The sequence below is a fragment of the Electrona antarctica genome (assembly GCF_951216825.1).
Source record: "Electrona antarctica genome assembly, chromosome: 3".
In the NCBI taxonomy this organism is placed as follows: domain Eukaryota; kingdom Metazoa; phylum Chordata; class Actinopteri; order Myctophiformes; family Myctophidae; genus Electrona; species Electrona antarctica.
The window spans coordinates 33,293,175-33,315,340 of NC_136808.1; the positions used below are offsets into that span (position 1 = coordinate 33,293,175).

The 22,166-nt window shown below is 42.7% G+C and overlaps 2 protein-coding genes across 2 annotated transcripts; one reads left to right on the top strand and one right to left on the bottom strand.

Annotated features, from left to right (window-relative positions):
• Positions 1-3,456: 3,456 nt before the first annotated feature.
• znf414 (zinc finger protein 414) lies at positions 3,457-11,007 on the bottom strand. Its single transcript, XM_079497043.1, has 8 exons — positions 10,806-11,007; positions 9,894-10,019; positions 9,430-9,535; positions 8,004-8,198; positions 5,537-6,015; positions 5,268-5,438; positions 4,419-4,580; positions 3,457-4,022 (listed from the first exon to the last, which is right to left on the bottom strand). The coding sequence occupies exons 1-8, from the start codon at positions 10,855-10,857 to the stop codon at positions 3,964-3,966; spliced, it is 1,350 nt and encodes a 449-aa protein (XP_079353169.1). The 5' UTR covers positions 10,858-11,007; the 3' UTR covers positions 3,457-3,963.
• A 357-nt stretch (positions 11,008-11,364) lies between these two features.
• Positions 11,365-21,863, top strand: tssc4 (tumor suppressing subtransferable candidate 4). The gene is made up of 7 exons (XM_079496297.1): positions 11,365-11,408; positions 15,210-15,406; positions 17,584-17,831; positions 17,891-17,895; positions 18,069-18,344; positions 18,798-18,911; positions 19,193-21,863. Exons 2-7 carry the CDS (start codon positions 15,229-15,231, stop codon positions 19,527-19,529), a joined length of 1,158 nt encoding a protein of 385 aa, XP_079352423.1. The 5' UTR covers positions 11,365-11,408; positions 15,210-15,228; the 3' UTR covers positions 19,530-21,863.
• The last annotated feature ends 303 nt before the right edge of the window (positions 21,864-22,166 follow it).

A 22,166-nucleotide genomic window follows, 5' to 3' on the forward strand; every position in this document is an offset into this window, starting at 1 on the left:
CCTTCTTCACTGCTTCAGTGTTTTCATATCGGGTAATTATAGGCCTGTCACAATTACATAAGCGTCTAACCACAATGATTTGAGATAATCGCAATAAATTTTTGCAAAATCGTTTAGTAAAAATATAAAATAACAATCTACATGACGTGTCCCTTCGTTACTTTACTCTTTTTTTTTTAGTATACAATTACCGTATTAAATGTCAGTAATTTGTATATTTCAGTTATTTCTCATATCTGCCCTAAATTCTGTCAGTCCTATGTTGGAATCTTTTCTGTCCTAGCTTCATTTACATTGTTTTGCTCTGCAATCATCTATTGCCTGGAGCTTTTGAGTACACGGGTAGTTCAGGGGTATCATTTTGGGGTCCTAGGAAATGGCAACTGGCGCCCCCTAGCGTTCACATTTCACCTCTACTTCAGTTCTTTCATGCATACGAGTTTTTCATGCATTCAAGTTCTCGGTCGCCACGCCTGATATTGATTGATTGATTGATTGAAGAATTTATTAACAGTTTGCAGAATTACAGTACATTTCAAGCACAAACTCAATACAAAGGCTGTTAACTGTGAGTGGACGACCCAATTAAGCATTACACTTGTTTCCAACAGGGTCCACCATGTTCAAATCATCAAAACATTTAGAGACGTACAAATAGACACTTCTATAGACAGAACAGGAATTCATCAAAAAAGAATTCATCAAAAAGGAGGTAAAAAGGGAAAAGAAAAATATACAGTGAGGGGAAAAAAAAGGGGGGGCGGGGGGGGGGATTCACGTTCAGCTCCGTTAAATTGTTTGTTTTCCTTGGAGGAGCTGCGTTGGGTCCCCAAGTCGGCTCCGTGGCCGTACCTTGAGTTGGCTGTGTGGCCGTGACCATCTCTTGTGTTGTCCTTGCGTTGGGTCCCCAAGTTGGCTCAGTGGCCATACCTTGAGTTGGCTGTGTGGCCGCGACCGTCTCTTGTGTTGTCATTGCGTTCGTGTTTGAGGGATTCCGATTTTACAGGGGCCAGTTTCGAATTGCAGCCGTCCGTAGGTGCCCTTTGAGAGCGGTTTTGAAAGAGTCAAGGGATTCGCATGTCTTAATGACAGTTGGTAGGGCGTTCCACATTTTAGTGGCATAGGAGCGAAAAGAATTTAGTCCCTTGTTTGTGCCGAATCTGGGTTGTACATGGTTCGTTGCACTCCCTCTGGTGTTGTGGGTGTGGACTTCGTTAACATTAAGGAAGTATCTAGACAGGTACATGGGTATCTTGGTGGTGTATCGAATCTTGTGGACCAGACCCATTGCAAGATGCTGTACTCTGTCGTCGACCCTAAGCCATTCCAGCCTGTCGAAGTGGGCAGGGGTGAGGTGGGTTCGGGGGGCTAGATCAAGTAGGAGCCTGACCAGTTTGTTTTGGGAAGTCTGGAGCCTGGTTTTAATTATCAAACATAATTTGGAGGCATGACGTGCACCGAAAATAAGTATCTAATAAATATATATATAATAAAATATCTACAAGCTCACAACACGTGTGTTCGTAGAGCTTGAAGATAAGATCAGCTATTTCCAGTTATTGGTTATTTTAAAGATTCAAGAGTATTTGAATCTTGTGTTCAAGCAAAATAATGCATATTCAGAAGCACAAATGGTCTCTTGATATTTTGCATGTTCAGAAGCACAAATGGTCTCTTGATATTTTGCATGTTCAGAAGCACAAATGGTCTCTTGATATTTCATACAAGCAAATTGTCTCTTATCTGAAATGTCGACAACTGTTTTATCAGACACCCTTCAAACCAGACTGACGGACTCATTGGTGTTACCATGTTTAAGAATAGCCAGCACTCCAAAGTCCTTCTGGTTCTTTTTAATGAAACTTAAAGGACAACTTCATCAATTTCAACCTATATTCATATAATTGGTCCTCACTAATGTTCATGATAAAATACCACAATTGTTTTTGTCTCCACCAGGCCGAAGGCATGGGGAGAGAGTATGTTTTGCACTCCGTCAGTCCGTGTGTGTGTCCGTGTGTGTGTGTCCGTCCGTCCGTCTGTGAACAGCTAATCTCCGGCACCGTTAACCCGGTCGATGTCAAATTTTGCACACACACTCCCTGGATGCCAACGATGAACCTCTGCCCCAGAACGGCCTGTTATAGCGCCACCAGGAGGCCGCTTTGTGCAAAACAAGTTTTTGGACAGTACACCTACAGATTTTGTCCAAACATCACGCAAATTGGTACAGTCTCTCTAGAGCCATTCAACGAAACAGGTCTTTCAGATTTCTCAGACTCCATCCTGATTGGCTAAGATTGGCTTCCAAAGTTTGCAGGAGTGCTCGGTTTCAACAAAATGCTGCAAATCATGGACACATCGTGTGATTTCCGTGAAATTGTGCACGCACATTCCCACTAGGCCGAGGAAGAAATGCCACGTGAACATTTTCAACTCAGCCTCATGGTGGTGCTATAACTCGCCGGAAAGTGTTTTTACCTCTAACTGCACGGATCTGTGGATAACTTTGTATGTCAACTCCCTAAAAAAAACTTTTATTTTTATTTATTTTTTGGGGGGGGGGGGGTCCCAGATATAAATGGCATTAAATGGGGGTCAGTAGCCTATGCATGTCAAACTGGGCATCCTTTTCAAATGGGGTCCTGCCCTGAAAATAAATTTTCAGGGCAAGACCTCGACCTCACGCGTGCGGACTCGGCCCCCAGCCTGGTACCCTAGTCAAAATATGGCCCTCGAGGAAAATTAATTGGGGAACCCTGCCCTAGAGGCCAAGGAAAAACCTTTGCCTGGAATTTTTCACATCTGCTCTTTATAGCGCCACCAGGAGGCCGACATATGTAAAACACATTTTCTAATTACTCCTTCAGATTTTATCCAAATTTCACGCAAATCGGTACACATGCTCTCCATAGTCATGTGATCAAGACGCGTTCATTGCCTACGATTGGCTTCTAAACCTTTCAGGAGTAGCCCGCTTTGTACCCGTTTTGTACAAATTGCCACAATTACTCAACGCAGCGTCCGATTGCGGTGAAACTGTGCATGCATATTCCCACTAGGCTGAGGAAGAAATGCCACTTGACAGTTTTCAAATCAGCCTCATGGTGGCGCTACAACAGGCCAAGCCGCATCACACACACACACACATCCTCCTGGTGGAGACCTGTGCCCAGAAGGGCACTTTTTCTAGTTCTACTACCGTCTCTCATAGGAGGGCTGTGAGCAATTCAGAAACCCATCATCCAGTAACATCATCGGTAGAACGATGGCTTCCGTTATTGCATTGTACATTTTCAGGAATAGAAAGCCTGCAGTATCTATTAGCTTGGATTCCCCATTGATAATGTCACTGGGTTTCTGAACTGTCCACAACCATGGGACACAGGCCGAGAAAATAATTGTGCCATTTTATGATGAACATTAGTGAGGACCAATTATATGAACAAACAAAGGTTGAAAAGTGGTGAAGTTGTCCTTTAAGGTATGGGCACAAAACACGGATGCGTTTCGTTATTTGCCCATTTGACCCAGTAAGAGCATAATACAAACACAAATCTCACATTAAAGTTGTGACGAGACATAGGCCTATGTACAGTATAAATCAGACATTTGATAGTAACAGTTTTATGACATGTATTTAGTAAGAAACTGCAGTTTGTACACAAAAGTATGTAGATGTTTTCCATATGCAAAATTAACTGCCAGACAATGCTCATAGATAAAATAATGTGTGTGTGTGTGTGTGTGTGTGTGTGTGTGTGTGTACAGAGGGCTACAGTATGCTCTTTGCGTGTTTAACATTATTTTTTCAATGTCTTCATATTGACTGACAACAAAGGTTTTCATGATGCTGTTGTTTTGGACCACAGTTCAGCATCACAGTTCCAGGTTAAGGACAAGAACGCTGCCTTCTTCAGCACCAACAGGCAGAGTTCACGGGTGGGCGTATGTCGGAGTCATTCAGAGTTGGGCGTAGGTGGGTGATTCAGAGGTGGGTGAGCTCTGCTTTTCATTTGGAACTAGACAGGACAACATTAAACACATTAATCCCCATTTTGGACATAACATTTTTCAAGCTTTGATTGATTGAATAATGTATGTATTGTCCTATGTATGCATCAACAGAGCATAGAATATTAACAAATGAATACATGTAATCTACTAATACAAATAGCTATATTTATAGAGGAGAAAAAAGAAAAACAGCAGCCGTGTCTGACCCCTCATTCATCGGTGAGTAACTTAGAAATGTGCTATATAAATCTGAACAATTTGTCAATTACCATATTATTATTATTACGTCCCCAGGACTTAACCACATGCTGTTTACATTTCTGACTCAAAGTATTCAATCAATCAAAAGCCACTGCGAGAAATGCAGAGCCGAGTCAATGTCACCATGAGGCCTACCGCACCTGTTGTGTATTTAGCCTTCCGGCCAGCAGGGGCGCTCTTGTGCGTTTTAATGTGAGCCGTCATCTCCTTACGGATCAGAGTGGAGTGGTCACACTGCACACACCTGTAGCTCCCCTTGGTGTTCACCCACAGCACACGTCTGTTGTTGTACGTCAGCACATCTGTAGGAATGAATCAAGCTTTTGTTCAAACACTCATCGTCACTGTCAGGTAGTAACTTTGTATCTCCATATTTATTCATATGTTTTTGTGTTCCCGCCCTGAGGCCGATTCTATTCCGATGTCTTTTCTAAAACAAATTATGTTGATAAACAGTGGTTCTCAAACATTTTCCTGTCAAGGACCAGTAGTCCAGTAATAATGCCCAAATGTGCTGACATCATCACATTTGGGCAAGTTGCTATGGCCAAATTTAGCCCAATGAGTGTTTTTCTGCAAAACGAATGCTTGGAATGGATTCAGCATCATGAAAACCCCCTAGTTTGATATGTCACATGCTACTTAAAGCATAAGGAAATTTAGAAAATATTGCCTTATAATAGGATGTCAATGGTGGCCATACTGTACAGGCCATTTTCAACACTTTCCCCTCAGACAATTCGAGGCAACTTTTTTTCTGTTATTCAGGATATATTGAAGATGCAAAATAAGCTAAGTTTGGTTTTTTTGCAATTAGATTGAGGTTGACCCTGTATTTTCCATAGATTTCCTGTACTACAGTGACCGACCAATATTATATGTTTTTGGCCGCCGACCCCCATCGCAAAAATATTTTGCTTAAAAATATATATTCAAAGGTTTCCAAAAATGTAATTTGACCCATATCTTTTGTACATCAAAGACATCACCTTGATTCTTTTTCCACACAGCAGAGTGTCCGGAGTCAGACTGGGGGACCGATGGGGGGGGCGGGGCCACAGCGGGGGCAGCAGTAGGAGCGGCCTGAGGAGGCGGAGCTTGAGGCTTGGGGCGAATGGCAGCGTTTTTGTTGTTGTAGACCCGAGGAGGAGCTTTAATTGCTGCTTAGAGTCAGGGATACAGAACCATGTTGATTTCTATTATAATTATATGAAGATGAGGTTGAAAATGGGTGAAGTGCTCTTTTAAACATACTGACCTTGCAGTAGAGACGTGGGCGGGGCACAGGCCACCGTCTGGGGGAGGAGCCGGGCCTGCGGTGGTTGTGGTTGGAGGGTTGCCAGGAACTGTGCCTCGAAAGACCGGCAGGCATTGGCTGCGAAAGGCCCGCGGCTGGGATTGGCTGCGGAGCCGTAGAGAGGCGGGACTGGAGAGGAGACTGACGGAGGAGGTGCTGCTGCGTGACCACCAGCAGGGGCCAGCGGTCTGGGCGCAGGCTGGATCTGACGGGCCGCAGGATTTCCTGAGGGTCTGGCCGCGGGCTGGATTTGACGGGCTGCCGCCTTTATCTGACGGGCCGCAGGATTTCCTGACGGTCTGGCCGCGGTCTGGATCTGTCGGGACGCAGGATTTTCTGACAGTCTGGCCGCGGTCTGGATCTGTCGGGACGCAGGATTTTCTGACGGGGGCGCTATCCCCTGCTGCTGCTGTGGTGGTGAGCCTTTCTGTTCTGCAGGGCTGTCAGCATCATGACATTGTCAGTCATTCAATATAATAGTGATTAAACGATTTAGTTGTGGGTCTTTTTTGGCATTGAACATTGGGAACATAGAAATTAAGGTTGGGCGATATGCCAATCTTTTTCAATCGCCCATCGTCTGTCCAAAAATCGCCGATGGACGATATATTCGTGTCATAAAAGTAAAGTGAGAACAGCTCACTAGAGGTCGCAAAAAAGCCAGATCTACAAGCTCTCAAGGCGCCGCGTCCTGCCTGTAAATAGGTTACAGGTGGAGATGAAGTGAAGTTGGAACGGACAAGCAGCTGCAAGCCAAGCTAACATCACAACCACTGGCTGGTGACAGTGTTGTTAGCCGCAGCAACATGTAGCCTGCCCTGGTAACTTCTACTCCTCCCCGGAGAACTCTTGCCTCCCCGCACCGGCTCGGAGCGCTGCTGCTGATCCACAAGCTCTCAAGGCATCGCGTCCTGCCTGTTTTGGCAGCGCTGTTCGCTACGCGTTGAGAGCTTGTAGATCCGTCTGTTTTTGCAGCGCTGGTGTCGGGGTTCGTTCACGTTGTCAATAAAAAAATAACCTAGATTACAGGCGGAGATGAAGTTCAATCAGTGGGTTGAATCAGTAGCTACACGCTAAGCTAAGCGCTAAGCTAACGATCCCCGAGCCTACACTAACACTAGCAGCCTGTTTTTTATTTTCCCCCCGACTTCACGGGTGGCGCATTGGGATTGTGATGAGACACGAGACAGCAGTGTGCATTCTGTTGTGACTGTATATTATTCAACTGCATGGGTCTGGACTCCGGAGCATAAACAACATGTAGGCTACAGTACAGTAGCCTCCCTCGGCTCGGTCCCTCCCAGCCTTTACTCTGGCTGCCAGAGTTTTCCCCGATGCTGCGGTGCGGGGACTGGGAGCATACCATTATAACGGAGGAGGGGTTTTCCACCCGGCTGCTGTTACTACTTTGCTGGCCCAAATTGATTCACATGTTGCTCACACTTTACAAGTTAATTGGGCTAATATTTTGCAAAAGAAAATAATCGTCCCGAAAAATCGCCTAATAAAAATATTCGGCGATTGGACTCGTACATTCGCGATTGACGATAGTTCGTATCGTCACCCAACCCTAATAGAAATACGTTTGATTGATTGAAATTGATTGATTGATTGAAAATTTTATTAACAGTTTGCAGAATTACAGTACATTTCAAGCACAAACTCAATACAAAGGCTGTTAACTGTGAGTGGACGACCCAATTAAGCATTACACTTGTTTACAACAGGGTCCACCATGTTCAATTCATCAAAACATTTAGAGACGTACAAATAGACACTTCTATATAGACAAAGAACAGTACAGGAATTCATCATAATGGAGGTAAAAAGGGAAAAGAAACATATACAGTGAGGGGAAAAAGGGGGGCGGCGGGGGGATTCAGATTTTACGGGGGCCAGTTTCGAATTGCAGCCATCCGTAGGTGCCCTTTGAGAGCGGTTTTGAAGGAGTCATGGGATTCGCATGTCTTAATGACTGTTGGTAGGGCGTTCCACATTTTGGTGGCATAGGAGCGAAAATAATTTAGTCCCTTGTTTGTGCCGAATCTGGGTTGAACATGGTTCGTTGCACTCCCTCTGGTGTTGTGGGTGTGGACTTCGTTAACATTAAGGAAGTATCTACACAGGTACATGGGTATCTTGGTGGAGTATCGAATCTTGTGGACCAGACCCATTGCAAGATGCTGTACTCTGTCGCCGACCCTAAGCGTAATATAAGTAAGGTAGGTAAGGTAAGTAAGGTGGGTCGGAGAGGCTTATTGTCAACATCCGCCAGAGCGTGTGGGAGGCTATCCCAGTTTCAGCTGGCAAAAAAAAAGGCCATGTTTCATCATTTTACACATTTTCAAAATGTGTAAAATGATGAAATATATATATATTTTTTTGTTTTATTATCTCACATAATTGTGATCATTCTAACGGGGCCTACCGGTCAGCGCTGGAGGCATCAGCAACAGTGGTGGTAGTGGTAGTGGGTGCAGTGCTGGCTTGGGACTCCAGGGGGGGCTGAGTGTCCATTGGTTCGGGCAGCTCTTTCCCTTTGATCCGGGACACCTTGGAGCAGGTGCGCAGGTGGGTGAGCAGGCCGCGCAGCGAGCGGAGCTTAGCACGACAACTCTCACAGCTGAATGACAGGAGGAGAACAATGCTCTGTTAAAGCAGCGCTTCTCAACCTTTCCAGGCCACAACCCCCCAAAATAATTACATGTGAACTGTGACTGCGAGTCTGACAAGCACTTGGAAAGTTGGAATTGTAGGGATTACATTTTATCGGACTCGGTTCCATTGTGAAAATACATGCTAGATACATACTAGATCTGCTTTAGTCACAATTCCTACATCTAATATTTGACAAATTGGCCAATGTTTCGTTTCGTTCGACATTTCACCGCTGGAAGAAACTGCAGTCACTCAATGTTAATAGTATTTGTAGTAGATAACAGTAGCACTATTTGAAATTTGCACCCTATGGCCAGAAAGATAATTTTGACTAGGGTTTGACTGGATGATTGCTGAATTCCTACAATGACCATAATGCTGCTCCTCCTTGTCGGCGGCAAATTATGGTGAAAATGTTGACCTGTCGAAATATGTTACCATCTTGTGGACTTCATACAACTTACATGGAGGTCTTTAAATATGTGTCCTGATCCGCTAGTATGAACTCTAGCTCTGCTAATGAACAAACTGCAACGATTAACATTCAGACACTGACATTATGTGATTGGCTACACGATTGTCACATATTTCAGCAGGCCACCAATTTCACTGAGTGAGAGTGAGCAAGTGGCCGAGATTTTGGGTATTGGAATTTGGCTTTACTGAGATGTAGTCCAGGAAGGAAGTGAGACCAGTACATCACCAGCACTTTGAAATACTAAAATATCTAAAGACACAATATTACACACACAAAAACCCCAGCAAAGTGTTTCTTGTGTCCTAAACATAATTAAACTAATATCTGGTTGCAACAGGGGTGAAGTGGCCCTTTAAAATTGTAACAGAAACGTGCAGATACAGTACCATGTATATACTGTATGTTAGTTTGTTTTAGCCTGGTTAACCACTCCCCCTTGATTGTACATGAAATGTATTCAAGGGGGAGTGGTTAATCAGGCTGGTTTTGTTTACTCTTGAGTGAGAAAACAGTGTTGCAAATTAAAGAGTGTCTACTAAATTCCTAACATTGTAAATGTGTTTGTGATTACATCATGTTTGTGATGATGTCATAGTTTGTGACGATGCTATAACATTTGTGGTGATGTCATAACGTTTGTGGTGATATCGCAACATTTGCGATGATGTCATAACATTTGTGATGATGTCATAACATTTGTGGTGATGCCATAACGTACAGGAAGTATATGCTGGGTTTGTGGTGTTCTCTCATGTGTTCCATCAGGCTCTTCATGCTGGGGAGCGAGGCCGAGCAGCCCACCGACGTGCAGATGAACTTTTTACCTACAAAGAAGAGTCACTTTTAGACTCAACATTTTACCTAAGACACAAGAGTCACTGTTGGACTGACATTTTACCTACAAATATAAGAGTGAATTTTAGACTGAACATGTTACCTACAAACGAGAAGGTGGGAAAAGTACTCACATGTTTTACTTAAGTACAGGTATCAATATGGCAATGTAGAAATACTCCAGTAAAAGTACAAGTCCTAATTTACTTTGAGTAAAAGCACCAAATTACTGGCATCAAAATGTACTTTAAGTACGAAAAGTAAAAGTATGTATTCATTATGCAGAATGTCCCATTTTCAAATGAATACAAATCTTTTGAAAATAGCAGATCTACAAGGAGGTCTCACCTGGCAGAGACTGTGTAGGTATCTCATGGTCTTTGATGTGGACGTGGTATGAAGGGGAGTCAGTGAACACACGCTTACAGCCATACAGCGGACACTTCATGTGGTTCATTTTCTTGGCCGGGGTTCCTAAAGTCATAATAATATGCAAAACAAAACAAGGAAACAAAAGTAATATATAAAAACTAGTAGTCACGTCTTGAGGCCGATTCTACAAATGCCTTCTAAAATCAGTGATTGATTGGAAATTGTATTAAAAGTTTGCAAAATGGGTACAGTTCAAGGAAAGTACAGGTCAATGCGAAATCTGCTAAGAGGATAAAACCAGAAAAAAGCACTGACTTGTCATAATATGCAAAACAAAGCAAGGAAACAAAAATAATATATAAAAACTAGTACAGTCACGTATTGAGGCCGATTCTACAAATGCCGTATCAGTGATTGATTGATTGGAAATTGTATAGTTTGCAGAATGGGTACAGTTCAAGGAAAGTACAGTTAAATGCGAAATCTGCTAAGGGGATAAAACCAGAAAAAAAAGACTTGTTTACATGTTAGGGTCCTCCTAAACCTAAAGGATTCTCAAACCACTTCTCAAAGAGCAGATCTACAAGCTAAGCAAAGCAAAGCAAAGTTCTTTGTTTACCCAGGGTGAATGGACTAAGCTCGAGATGCTTGTTTACAGCCAGACCCTTGTGAGCTAGCCCCAATATGTTCCCTCAGTCCCTACGCTCATTCAGAATGTGCTATTTGTGAGCTTGTAGTCCCATAATAAATAAATTATGTGCCCTCTCCCTACGCTCATTCTGTAGCTCCGAGATGAGCTACAGAATTAGCGTAGGGAGAGGGCACATATGGGCCCTAGTAGTCGTGCAGACAGTCACGTAGTACGCAATCTTTTTTTGTTGTTGTTACCTGATCCTTCGTTGCCGTTACCGTTCGGCTGGTGCCTGATGGCTGACGTCATCTGTACAGCAGGAGGTGAAGATTATATCTTATCAGTTATTATAATAATAATAATACTTATTATTATTACGATATTAATAATACTGTTATGCACCAGGACCTACACTGGCAAACTGTACAAAATACAAACAACTAACCACAATGCAATGCGGCTCGGCGCAGGCGCAACAGCCAAAAGTGCACGGGGTACTTTTGTGCTTTGTGGTTGAATCGTTAAAAGTTTTTTTTTATCACGATGCCTTTTCAAAATTAGGACAAGACAACACTTGTTTATTTTATTTCCACTCTCATATTTTGTATGTACGTTTATATTTTGTCAACAAAAAAATAAAATAAAACACTTTAATGTGTGTTCAAAATCCCAGACGATAGAACGAAAATAAAAGCCTGGGTACAGAGGCTAATAGTCCCTTAATCATGACATCGATACAAGTACAATATCATTCTTGAAATGAAAAGGTCTGAATCAAATCTAAAACGTGTCTTACGTGAACACCTACAAGGCAAAAATAAGTACCCTGAGCATTCGCTCTACCAGAACAGCAGCAAAAGGTAACTGCTAAGCTAACACACCCTGCAGTGTTGTGTTTACTAGTCTGTATAAACTGTTCAGTGATAAATAATATCACTGTAGCTTGTGTTGTGACTCCAGATCTGTCCTGCACCGTCTCTAAAGCAGTCTAATAATAAGTAGCCATGGTTCACGTGACGCTCGTTACTCGTACAGTACTTCACGAGACTGTCATGTTTCTATAACCAGTAGCTAGCATGCTAGCTATAGCCGTCATGCACTCAGTGCATACACAGTCTCTAAACTAAACGAGTGTAAACAGTGGAGTAGTAGCTAGCTAGCACTGATCCATAGCTCTAATGCTCTAGAGTCTAATGCACCAGAGCTAGTAGCTAGCATGCTATCTAGCTACCATGCACAGAAACCATATAAATATAACTGACAGAATTCACAGAAACCAAACCTAGTTGGCATGTTAGCTATCTCTAAACCAGTGGCTCATTCTCATTTTAAGGACGGGACCCCCATAACTCTTTGAGTGTACAAATGTGAGTTACTGTACAGACCTTGTAAAAGGGTCGACTTGGTTCGATTTGTACACTCTCAGGCACCTTTTCCACCAAAATAACTTTGGTTCTTTGATTCAATTGCTACTTTCTAAAATGTGTGTGTGTGTGTCTTAAGGGCCAAAACAAGTACCCTTTTTATGATGGTTTATTTTATTATATCACTTCTGCATCTTCCAACCTGAATAGTGACACGCCCACTTTGGTTCCCACTTCAGGGCGGAAAAGACGGCAAGCAGCAAGAACACATCGAAACGTTAATAAACTAAAGCCTATATAAATAACTTATATAATGGCGATTATGGCCAATGATCTAAAAAACAATTAATACATGTATAAAATGGGAGGGTCGCGAGTCGCGCCACATAATGGACACGCCCGGGCCGTGATGAATGGGCGAGGGGTGAAATGGGCGAATGGACGAACAATTTGGAGCAACACATTGCTCTCAGTTTGGACAGGCGAGATTGAGACTTGGACAGGCGGCCGCCTGCCCTCGCCTTATTGTAGATACGCCTCTGCTTAACAGTAGCCAAGTAGCTCTAATATAAATTCTATTTTGAATGTCTTGAATCTAGACTTGCAACACCAACCATTGACTGCCCATACATGATCCATTACATCCAGACCATACATCCAATGAATTACATTGTAACTATGTTGTAAACATGTCACATGGTGAGGTGGTGTTGAGCTTGTAGATCTTCTATTTCCACTATTTTTACATTTTCTTGAAAGTAATATATTATTAAATGTGTCAGTAAGTAATTTCTATGTATATTTAAGTTGTTTGTCATATCTGCCTTGTGCAAATTTGTGATTATGACGCCTCAAACCCAAACAAGCAATTTTGTTAATGTAGGCCTAAGTTAAGTGTGTAATCATGACAGCCCTAGGGCTCCATCTTATGCCATGCTTTATCCTCAAGTAATAAACATTTTCCGTGAATTACGCATTTAGGAGCTTCCACTGCGTAAACGTTATCTTGCGGCCACACAACCCACTATTCATTTGGCCGACTCCTATATTTGGGTGGAGGTGTGTCTGTAGGTGTGTTGATGCGCTTTCCCTATATTTACTATCTTATGCACACAGGTTTAGGACAATGGAAAGTGCCTCTTCAAACCACCCATAATGCGAATTCTGTTTGATAAAAGAATGCGCTCCTGACTCTGAGACGGTGAGACCTGAGTTTGAGCTGCCTCGGCTTGAGACATGTTGCACAATATTCACAGCTCAGAGGTCTCGTTCTGTCTTAATTCTCCACAAATCTCTGTGATTGGAATGTTACTATAATCAGCATTGTCAAAACTGTCAATTCCCTGTGCTTATTGTGTTTAATTGTCTAGTCAAAGAAGTTAATAGATTTGCACAAGTGAGGCTGTGTTGGAGCTACTGGACACAATACAACCCGGCCTCTGTATCAAATATAAATAGGCTATAATTCAAGGCAGCAACATGTGTCGCTCTTCCATGGCCATGGGCCATAGTGTAAATCACTTGGCATAATGTTAAATGGATAATGGATCTCTTAAAGGCAATGGCAGTGTGGCATGGTGATTGGTTTAATCATTGTAACGCCCAAACCACACCTATGCATAATGTAAGGGGTAATGGAGGTGTTTTAGGGACTGAGGCCCAGGCCACACCACTCTGGATCTTTTGCAAAACGGATATTTTCGTCCTCCGTTTTAGAAAAAATCCCTGGCCATACGACAGAGATATCTATGTCCACACCCAAACGCAGAAACGCATTGAACACTGGATAAAATCACTGCAGTAGCAGGTTTCAATTGTAGGCTATATTATATTTGATTTTATATTTACACTTATGAGGTGCCAATCATATTTTTAATGAAGGAATAAGTACCGCATTTTAAAAGCCACCTAAATTGTGAGTGGAAGTATATGTTTCTTTCATTGTCTGTCAGCATGTCACACTATGTGCGTAAATCTCCAGATCCCGACTCTCGACTTTTCTCTCCATATAATTTAAAAATGATAGACACTTTACCATTGCTCTGGCGACCTGGCAAGTCCTGCACAGAAATTAATAGCAGAGTCAGACCTATAGAAGTGTCCACAACCAGTTGTGAGCTTGTAGAGTGGCTATATGTTAGGCTAATACAAGTTCACGCGCACATTGTCAGCATGTAGGCACAGTGACATGCAGTCAATGGTGCGCCCTAAACATGAGAGAGATGTGCCATAATGCGCACGCACGATGCGATCCCATTCACACCTCTCTCTCTCTCTCTCTCTGCACCCTCTCTCTCTCTCTCTCCTCGCATGACCATGATGCAAAATACAGCACGATATAGTTTCACATGTGGCTATGCACACACCACGCATAGACTTGTTGGTGTAGGCTACTGCGCAATGGCATTTGGCCTGGGTCCTTATTGGTAGGTTAATATCCACAGTTTATCTGTAGCGGTCCGCAATGAACCTATTGGCTTCGCACTCGGCACCAATACAAATGAAACTATTTGAATAAAGGTTGTACACATCAGTGAAATTAACCTCCCTAATTAAAATCCCTAATTGAGAGTGTAGACCTAGCAAGCGCACCACAGCTCATATAGGCTGCATGGCTATACAGGCTTGGGCACTACCCTATACCATCTCTCTATATCATTTGATGAAGGCATATTAAAAACATGACGTACACCCAATGAAAATATAAACTTCACGGAATATATACCACTTCGAATTATAACAATCGGTTGAAGATTATCTGAATATAGCACGAGTCAAATCTCAACCTCTTTGCGCAACGGGCCATTGCGCTGAGGACTGTGTTTTTTTTACCTATACTTGTGAGGACCTCTGCTTGACAAGCTGCATGTGGGCGGTGGCGGTGACATCATCGTTTCTCAAAAACTCCGTTTCGCATGACTACACCGCTCCACTGATCCGGATATTTTCGAAAATCTTCACTTATTTATCCGTTTAAAAAAACCTCCGTTTGAGTGGCCGAAAACGCCGTTTGCGTGTGGCTGAAAGGCCCAAACGCACAGAGAAATGTGCGTTTTTCAAAAGACCCATATACGTGTGGCCTGGGCCTTAGGCTGTGGCACAAGATAACACATTTTACGGGGCCACACCTCTCACACAATACTAAATCCCCAAATTAAGGAAAAAGGGCCCCTGCCGCAAGATGGAGCCCCTAGTGTGTTGTCCTTCAGGCTCCTGACCACTGGAGGGCCTCAGTCCTGTCAGCAGACCTTGTATTGAACTGTACTTTCCTGTGCCTTTTTCTGCAAACTGTTAAAGTATTCAGTCAGTCATCATCATGAGTGAGCAGCAGGACCGGCTGTCCAACCGTGATGTCATCACCCTGAAACATGACATCACACTGAGCGACTCTGACGAGGAGCTGACCAGTGTGCCCTTTGACCCGGAAGTGAAAACCTTGTCATCCTCGGACGATGAAGATGAATGTGATGATGGCGGTGGGGGTGGGGCTGCAGGTACAGTAGGCCTCTATTGATGATTACATCATCACCCGGTCGCAATTATCTCAGCCAATCACAATATTGTTTTAGCATCATCGTAATTTTACATTCATCTGTATCAGTTTTAGTTTTGAAATTCTGATGTAGTTTTCGTCATACTTAGCCACATTTTTGTCATGTGAAGTTTTAGTTTACTAAATGTATGATTTTAGTGGACTAAATCTACAGTTGATTTAGTCGACTGAAATGTATTTTAGTGAGCCATGATGGTGTCGTAATGCCTGATTTATACTTAGCGGTGTGCCGGAAATAGATCAAATCCAGAGTGTGACACCCGCGAGCAACAAGCATAATATGACTTGTCTTAGTTCTACTGCATCACTTCTCGACTATTGTGATTGTGATTTGACAATTGTGATTTATGCCACTGTAATAACGCACAATAGTCCTTCAGTTTTATAGTGCTTTCTATCATTGTGCTTTTTTTTAGCATGATAGAATTATTTGGGTCGAAATGTTTCAGTTTGTAGTTAGTTTTGTTTTGATGGGAATACTAGTCAATACCAGAATATTGTGAATATTGGGGTTGTAGACTATGTGACGACTTTCTTATTTAGATGCAAATGTGATAGTGGGGGGGGGGGGGGGTATGCCTGCCCGAAACTCAAAGACAAACACTATGTGAAAAACTTTTAGCTACCTGACGATTGCGAGTTTCTGTGTTTTCCAATACAATTTCAAAGTAAAAAAACACACACCAGTAGGCCTGTATAAACATATTCATTATTATACACTATTGGAGAAGTCATAAACAGAAGCATATGGGGTTTGGAAAATAAATAATGTGTCATATTTCACATAGGAAAGGATACAAGTAGGCTACTGTAGCTATTATTCAAGTACATGTTTTGTGGCCTATTTATTTTGTCTACATACCTGTAAATGCGCACTCTTTGGAACAGCATTTTCGCGGATGGTAGTATGACATCTTGCTGTGTGATGTGACTTTCCTTTCAAGCGCCTAAGCCCAGCTCTCTTCTTTGGCGAAACAATAACGGTTTCTGGTTCATTGACCAAAACATCCTTTGGGTCAAAATGATCACTGCACACTGTCCAATTTTGGGTAGTTCCATGTGGTGTGTTGACATCTTGTTGTAACGCAGTTAGCCATAATTTACGCGTTTCTACATTCATATATGGTATCCTATTAAAGCTTTTACGCTTTAGAGTCGCTGTGGTGCGTTTGTCCAGGCAACACAGGACAACAACAGGAAATACGCACTGCTTCATCTTCGCAACAAGAAAAAGGAACAAAAAAGACGCTCGAAATAGTCAACAAAAGAATGGGAGAACAACCGGATCCGTAATAAAAGTTGATAAACTAGTCAAAAGTACTTTGACTGCTGAAACAAAGACTGGTCTATCCGTAGAAAAGGTTAGAAGGACGATAGGTAGATAATGCGTGTTGATACAGCCACTGGGAAAGTTAGAGTGATTGAGACAATAACAAGACGCGCACCAGCTAGGGGAACCCGGAAGCGCACCAGAGAAACGGGAGTATCGCGAGACTAAAACGTTGAACGGGACTTGGTAGAAATAGGAAGTAAACAATAACTCAATAACTACGGATAGTGAGAGGGACACAGACGGTGGAATATACTAGCAAACAACATACGGATTGCATACATATCCATAATGTGAATTTTGCGCGGATTTTGAAGGCGGAAAACAGATAGACCCATGGGCTGCAATAATACGATGCAGAGGGGCTAACTTTAAAAGGTAAAATAAGCATTTTAGTAAGAAATTCCCCTTTAAAGTTAGTTAAAGTTTGTATTTGTTGACGAAATTGTCAATATATTTAGTCATAGTTTTAGTCACCATAGTTTAAGTTTTTACTTTACTTTTTATTTAGTTTTCGTCAGTGAAAAAAGGTAGTCGACCTTTTCGTGTCTTAAAAAAATCACACTTGTATGAAGTGAGGGGTGCCCACTGTGGCATGTCATGGGGTCCTGTTTTTTTAGGGGCCCCAAAAAACAGCTGGATGAAATGAATACACAATGGATAACAATGGAACAAACCCTGGGGACTTTTTTGCGTTATCCTTTTTAGCATAGCCTTTGACTGTACGACCTGTAGCTGTGCATAGAACGTCTACTAATATTTCACCATCGTGACAATCTTGGCTGCAGGAAGGCTCATGTCCTCAGGCCAGAGCGCCACCTTCAGTCTGAAGGGAGGAAGTACAAGCTTCTCCAGCCGCAGTCGCAGCATCTTTGACAGTCTGGACAGCGCTGCTAAGGTGGCGTCCTCCGCTCTGGGGCAGGACAACGTCATAGACGGCGTGTTCGCTCGCCCTCCGCCCCCGCCCCCCCCTCGCCTCCAACGGAAAAAGACCCAGAGGAGGTGGAGAGTCCAAAACAGACCGGCCTCCACTAAGGTTAGTATCATATAGAAGTTTGCATTTTAATTTTAATTTTGTATATTTGGTTTAGCCAGGTTAGGTAGGTTTAGGCATAGTTGTAGGAATGCCTGGTGGCATTAGAAGGATTTTACCCGGAGCGAGTGACGAGTGCTTTTTGGGGCGAGCATTCTTTTGTATTTGTTAAAGTTTTCAATAGTAATTTCCATTATTTAATTAGTTTACATTAAGCGTGGTCTCTCCTCTCCATGCCAGAGACTCCAGTGGACCAGTGTCCACCATCAGGACAGGAGGGGGGTTACCCCATGGCAGAGACTCCAGTGGACCAGTGTCCACCATCAGGACAGGAGGGGGGGTACCCCATGGCAGAGACTCCGGTAGACCCAGAAGAGGAGGGGGTGTCCCAGACTACCTGCTGCACCCAGAGCGATGGACCTGCTACAGTCTGGAAGACGTCCCAGACAGCAGCGATGAAGACAACCGCGCCGCAGCCCACGAGTACCTGAGCAGCCTGCAGCGCAGGAAGGAGCGGTACGCAACACTGTTTCACTGAAGTGAAAGTACAAATAACCCATAAAAGTACAAGTAAAAGTCCTGTATTCAAAAGTATTTGCATCAAAACATACTTAAAGTACCACATTTAAATGTAGTCATTATGCAAGTATAATATATATATTATAACTTTCAGAATCTTTTGCAAATAACAGATCTACAAGCTCACAATGTGCCACAGTGCAGCACGTTGTGACAAAAAAAGTGTGTCACCACAATGTTCCGTGCTTTAGTTATTGGCAGTTGAATATAGCTTGTTTTCACCAAAAACGCTTCTTCTTCGGAAGTCCTAGGATCACTAACAGGAAGAGCTCCTTCTATCGTAGACACTGAAAACCCCACATGACGTGTACAGTACTGTATATATATATATGTGTCAGTGGCAGTCAATGAGTGTAAAGTAACTTTACAGTATCTTACTACCCCTGGCAGGATGGCCGATGAGGAGGAAGAGGAGGATGAGGCCTTCATACCAGCCTACAACCAGGGTCAAAATTCTGACCAATCAGACTGCAGAAGCTCCGAGCACAAAATACTCTTCTCCAGGTAGGATCCACCATGACAGGATCTATAACCAAGTTCCACTCCACATAGAAACCCTTTTTTGAGGGGCACTAGCCCCTCCTATGTCCAGCATTTGGTGTATGTGCACAAACTTTGTCCTACACAAACATTACATTCCCATTGACAATTTCACGTCATAGTGTCATAGTGTACGTACGTCATGATGATGTACGATGATGAGAGCGCCCCTCAGTTTTAGACATATTTTCTATCAATTACACACTCCACAAAGCCTTGAAGTCATGGAGATTATTTTTGTCCAGGCCGGGCCGGGGCAGACAGCAGCAGAAGGTCAGCGCGGGCAGGGAGAAGGAAAAGGCTCTGTGTCACCTGGACGAAGACGAGGTCAAAGAGGGCAGCACAGAGAAGGCCGGGGAGAGAGCAAGGAACGTCAGCGACGAAGAGGAAGAAGAAGAAGGAAGACCCACCATCAGACCTCCTGGTGCTCAGGACAGGCAGAGGAAGAGGAAGCAGCAAGCAGGAAGTGAGGAAATGGGGGAGGACGAGGAGGAGCATGAGAAGAATCCCGGAGGCTTCGTGGCCTTCAGGAAGTCCAGCAACCGTAAGAATTACAGGAGAACGTCTGAGCAGGACGACTGAATGAACTGAACCTCCAGTTTCACCTCCATGTCATCTGGTCTGAATGAACTGAGAGGACGGGGCTCTGAGAAGACCTCCATGTCATCTGGTTTGATATGTGTGTCCATGGATGAGTTACTTTTATGAGACATTGTGAGGGACAGCGTGTAAAGTGAGCGAGGGTCTATTTTCAACACGCGTGAGCGGAGAGCTGAGCAGCGGCCTGGGGTTGAAGCCAGCGTGGCTTTTCTGAAGGCCTCCAATAGGCTCTGGGTATAACTAGTCCTGGGTTTCCTCCAATAGGCTCTGGGTATAACTGTAGTGCTGGGTTTCTTCCAATTGTATAACTGTAGTCCTAGGTTTCCTCCAATAGGCTCTGTGCCTGGGTTTCCTCACAAGAATGGTGTGGTTGTTTTATGGTTTAAAATAAATACATAGACGATTTACATGCTCACGTTGCGAGTTTGTAGATTTGGGGGGGCGGCGCTATGTTCAATGTTGTACTAAAATGTAGATGCCCTCAAAAGTGTTGGACCAACTTTTTTTTCACTCGTTTTGAGCTTTTCAACGCATCTATAATTTGAGTTTGTGTCTAAGAATATCTGCTTTGCTTTCTCTTGTGAACTTTACCCATAGAGTTATTCATATATATTCTCTCAACCTGAGCTTGTTGATCAGCTATTTTGGACATAGCATACAATAAGGCTTTCACTTCTAGTGATTTTTACTAGTTGACTAGTTGTTTAACTAGGCCTACCTAAGTGTTTTTTTTGTTCTTTAAAAAATATATATATTTGTACATTTAAAAACTGTACATTGGTAACTATAACTATAATCTAGCTGATCTTGAAGCCTACAAAAACGGGAGAAAATAAACTTTTTTTTTCTTATACACTAATCAACTAGTACCAACGAGGTAAACTAGTGGATTTACTAGTCGAATAGTCCAGTGGTTCCCAAACTTTTTCACGTCAAGGACCCCCAAATTGACACTAATTAGCCTGCGGGCCCCCATTTGAAAAGATACACCAGGGACCTCCATAAGAGAAGATGTGTACGGTACGGCTCTAGCAGTGATTCTCAACCCGTTTAATTTCAAGGACCCCCAGTTTGACATGCATTAGTCTACGGACCCCCATTTAATGCCATTTCTATCTCTGGGACCCCAATTTATATTGTAAAATCAATGTTAATTTAACTGAGAGTGTACAAATCGGGTCCATTTGGTTCCATTTGTACACTTCAGAGTTAGAGACCCATAAGGGTCCATTTGGTTCCAAAATATCATTTAGCTGGGGACTCCCTCAAGGACCCCTGGGGGTCCCCGGACCCCACTTTGGGAACTAGTGGAATAGTCGACTAGTTGCTTAAAGCCCTAGCATACATACAACAAAGTATAATTCAGTCTTTTATAGCTATGAGAACGCATATAGCTTAAGGAGCACTTCACCCTTTTTCTTATGGTCCTCACTAATGTTCATTATTATTTATATTCTACTTCTATTCATATAATTGGTCCTCACTAATGCTCATTATAATATGGCATAATATAATACTCACTCTGGCCCCTTTTCGTTTCTTTTTTCCTGCCTAATATTGAACCAGTTTGGAGTGTTTCCACTGAAAATGAAATTGATCAGAACCCTAAAAGTTGATTCGGAGCTGGAACAAAACAATAGCCGCAGGTTCCGTGAAAGCAAGGTACCAAGAATCTAGAACGGAACCAGTTCTAGAACCAAAGTTATTTCGATGGAAAATGGGCCTCTGTGTCTTTAGACAGAGGAGGTCTGTGGACAGTTCAGAAACCTGCCTACCAGTGACATCATCGGCAGGCTGGTTGCGTGATTCCAAACAAGATTACAAACTTAAAACAAATATTATATTAATACCTTATAGGCCTACATTGTTGTACATTTTAAAAGCGGGCAAGTAATTTTGGCATTTTTAGATGTATAGCAACATATGGTCACTGGTAGGTTTCTAAACTGTTCACAGTCCACCAATGAGACACAGAGTGAGCAGTTGGAATTGGTGCCATCATAATGAGCATTAGTGAGTACAGATACTATGAAGATAAGGTTGCAAATGGGTGAATCTACTGTAAAACATTCTGAAATAAAATAAAATATCCGTTCATTGACATAAGTTTTAAGCTCACGGGATAATAGTGCAGAAGATTGATCCACGGGTATGATGAAACAGACAACTGATGCAAATACAATGTTACCCTTTGTATACTGTAAGTGTTTTTATAGTGAATGGAAATGGTCCTTACATGTAATGAAACTTAAAATCCTCTGATGTTCCATTAAGTTAATGTTCCACTCAAGTAAATAAAGTCCAGCGTAAATGTGATGTTGGTGTGGTTCTAATCTAGAGCATATTTACACGCACATCGACAGTGGGTGCAGGGCCAATGAAGCAATCATGGAAGGAGGTAGGGCCCGCACACCATTCTTTTGGTAATGATTACCTTAAAAAAAAGAAACACTGGTGTGGTTCTAAACATCAAACAATGCCCTCATTGTCCTTACCAATTATAGGGATAGTTACCCAAAAAACCGACTTGTTTTCTATCAATTACCCACACCATGGAGCCTTGAATTCATGGTGATTGTTTTGTTTTTGTCACATGACTGATGACATACATTCCTGTGC